Here is a 1,029-nt window from a genome sequence, read left to right as displayed (position 1 = left end):
TGGGCCGCTCGACTGCGCTCGCTCGTTGGCCGCGTCCGAAGAGGGCGCCGCCGCCTTCCTGCAGGGCGCCGGCGCGACGGCGTTCGGGTACGCCTTGGCTGGCGCGTGCGCCTTTGGGCTGCTGGAGGTCTTTTCGCGCGCCATCAACGAGGCAGCGGGCGCGGGCAACTCGCTCTTCTTCTCGACGCCGCTGCTCGCGCTTGCGTCGGCGTGCGCGACCGCTTTTTGCGCGGCGGTGGTTTGCCCGTTTGAGGCGGTGAGGATAGGGGCGGTGCGGAACGGCGCGTCGTCGCTCGCGGCCGTGCAGCAGATTGTCGCCGACGAGGGGGCCGCCGCGCTCTACCGCGGGCTCGGGCCGATCCTCCTCAAGGAGGTGCCCTTCGTGGTGACCAAGTTCGTCGTCTTCGACCGCGTCGCCGCGCTGCTCGCCGCCGCCCTGCCCGACGCGCAGGGCGGCGCCCTCCTCTCGGTCGGGCTTCCCCTCGCCGCCGGGTCGGTCGCCGGCCTCTTCGCGGCGCTCGCGTCGCAGCCCGCCGACGCGCTACTGACGCTCACCAACGAGGAGGGCGCGACGCTCGGCTCGGCAACCTCTCGCCTCGCCGCCGAGCCTCGGCTCGCGCTGCAGGGGCTCGCGCCGCGCGGCCTCTTCGCGATGCTCCTCTCGTCGCTCCAGTTCCTGATCTACACGCGGCTGCGCGACCTGTTTGGCGTCTCGAAGGCCGACCTCACTCTCGTGTGGGACGCGCTCGCGACCATCCAGGCGGGGCCCATCGGAAGATGATATTGCGGGTGCGCTGCGATGCGCTGATTGATCTGGCGAAATCGTCTTTCATTCGCCGATTGCAGCATCTCTCGCGATCATCTAGGCTTATAGAGGGGTGCACAGCTGGTCGGCGGCTCAGGCCATCAGACGATCAGAGTGCATGCAGACAAAAAATGGTTTACGTTTACGTCTCGCGGCACGCGGGCCGCCTGCAGTTTTTTTTCTCACAGTCGTGACGCGCACGCGGTGACGCTTCTCTCACACAC

At 68.6% G+C, this 1,029-nt stretch overlaps 1 protein-coding gene across 1 annotated transcript in view; it reads left to right on the top strand.

The window, feature by feature from the left end:
- Positions 1-781, top strand: part of EMIHUDRAFT_460311 (putative mitochodrial carrier protein) — a gene marked incomplete at its 3' end in the record, with an annotated part of 3,727 nt that extends 2,946 nt beyond the window's left edge. Inside the window, exon 5 of the mRNA XM_005793484.1 lies at positions 65-781. Coding sequence (XP_005793541.1) covers positions 65-781 — 717 coding nt within the window. The remainder of the gene's footprint in view (positions 1-64) is intronic.
- Between the last annotated feature and the right edge of the window lie 248 nt (positions 782-1,029).

Source organism: Emiliania huxleyi (genome assembly GCF_000372725.1).
Source record: "Emiliania huxleyi CCMP1516 unplaced genomic scaffold EMIHUscaffold_1000, whole genome shotgun sequence".
Lineage (NCBI taxonomy): Eukaryota > Haptophyta > Isochrysidales > Noelaerhabdaceae > Emiliania > Emiliania huxleyi.
This window is presented reverse-complemented; position numbering and strand designations above follow the sequence as displayed.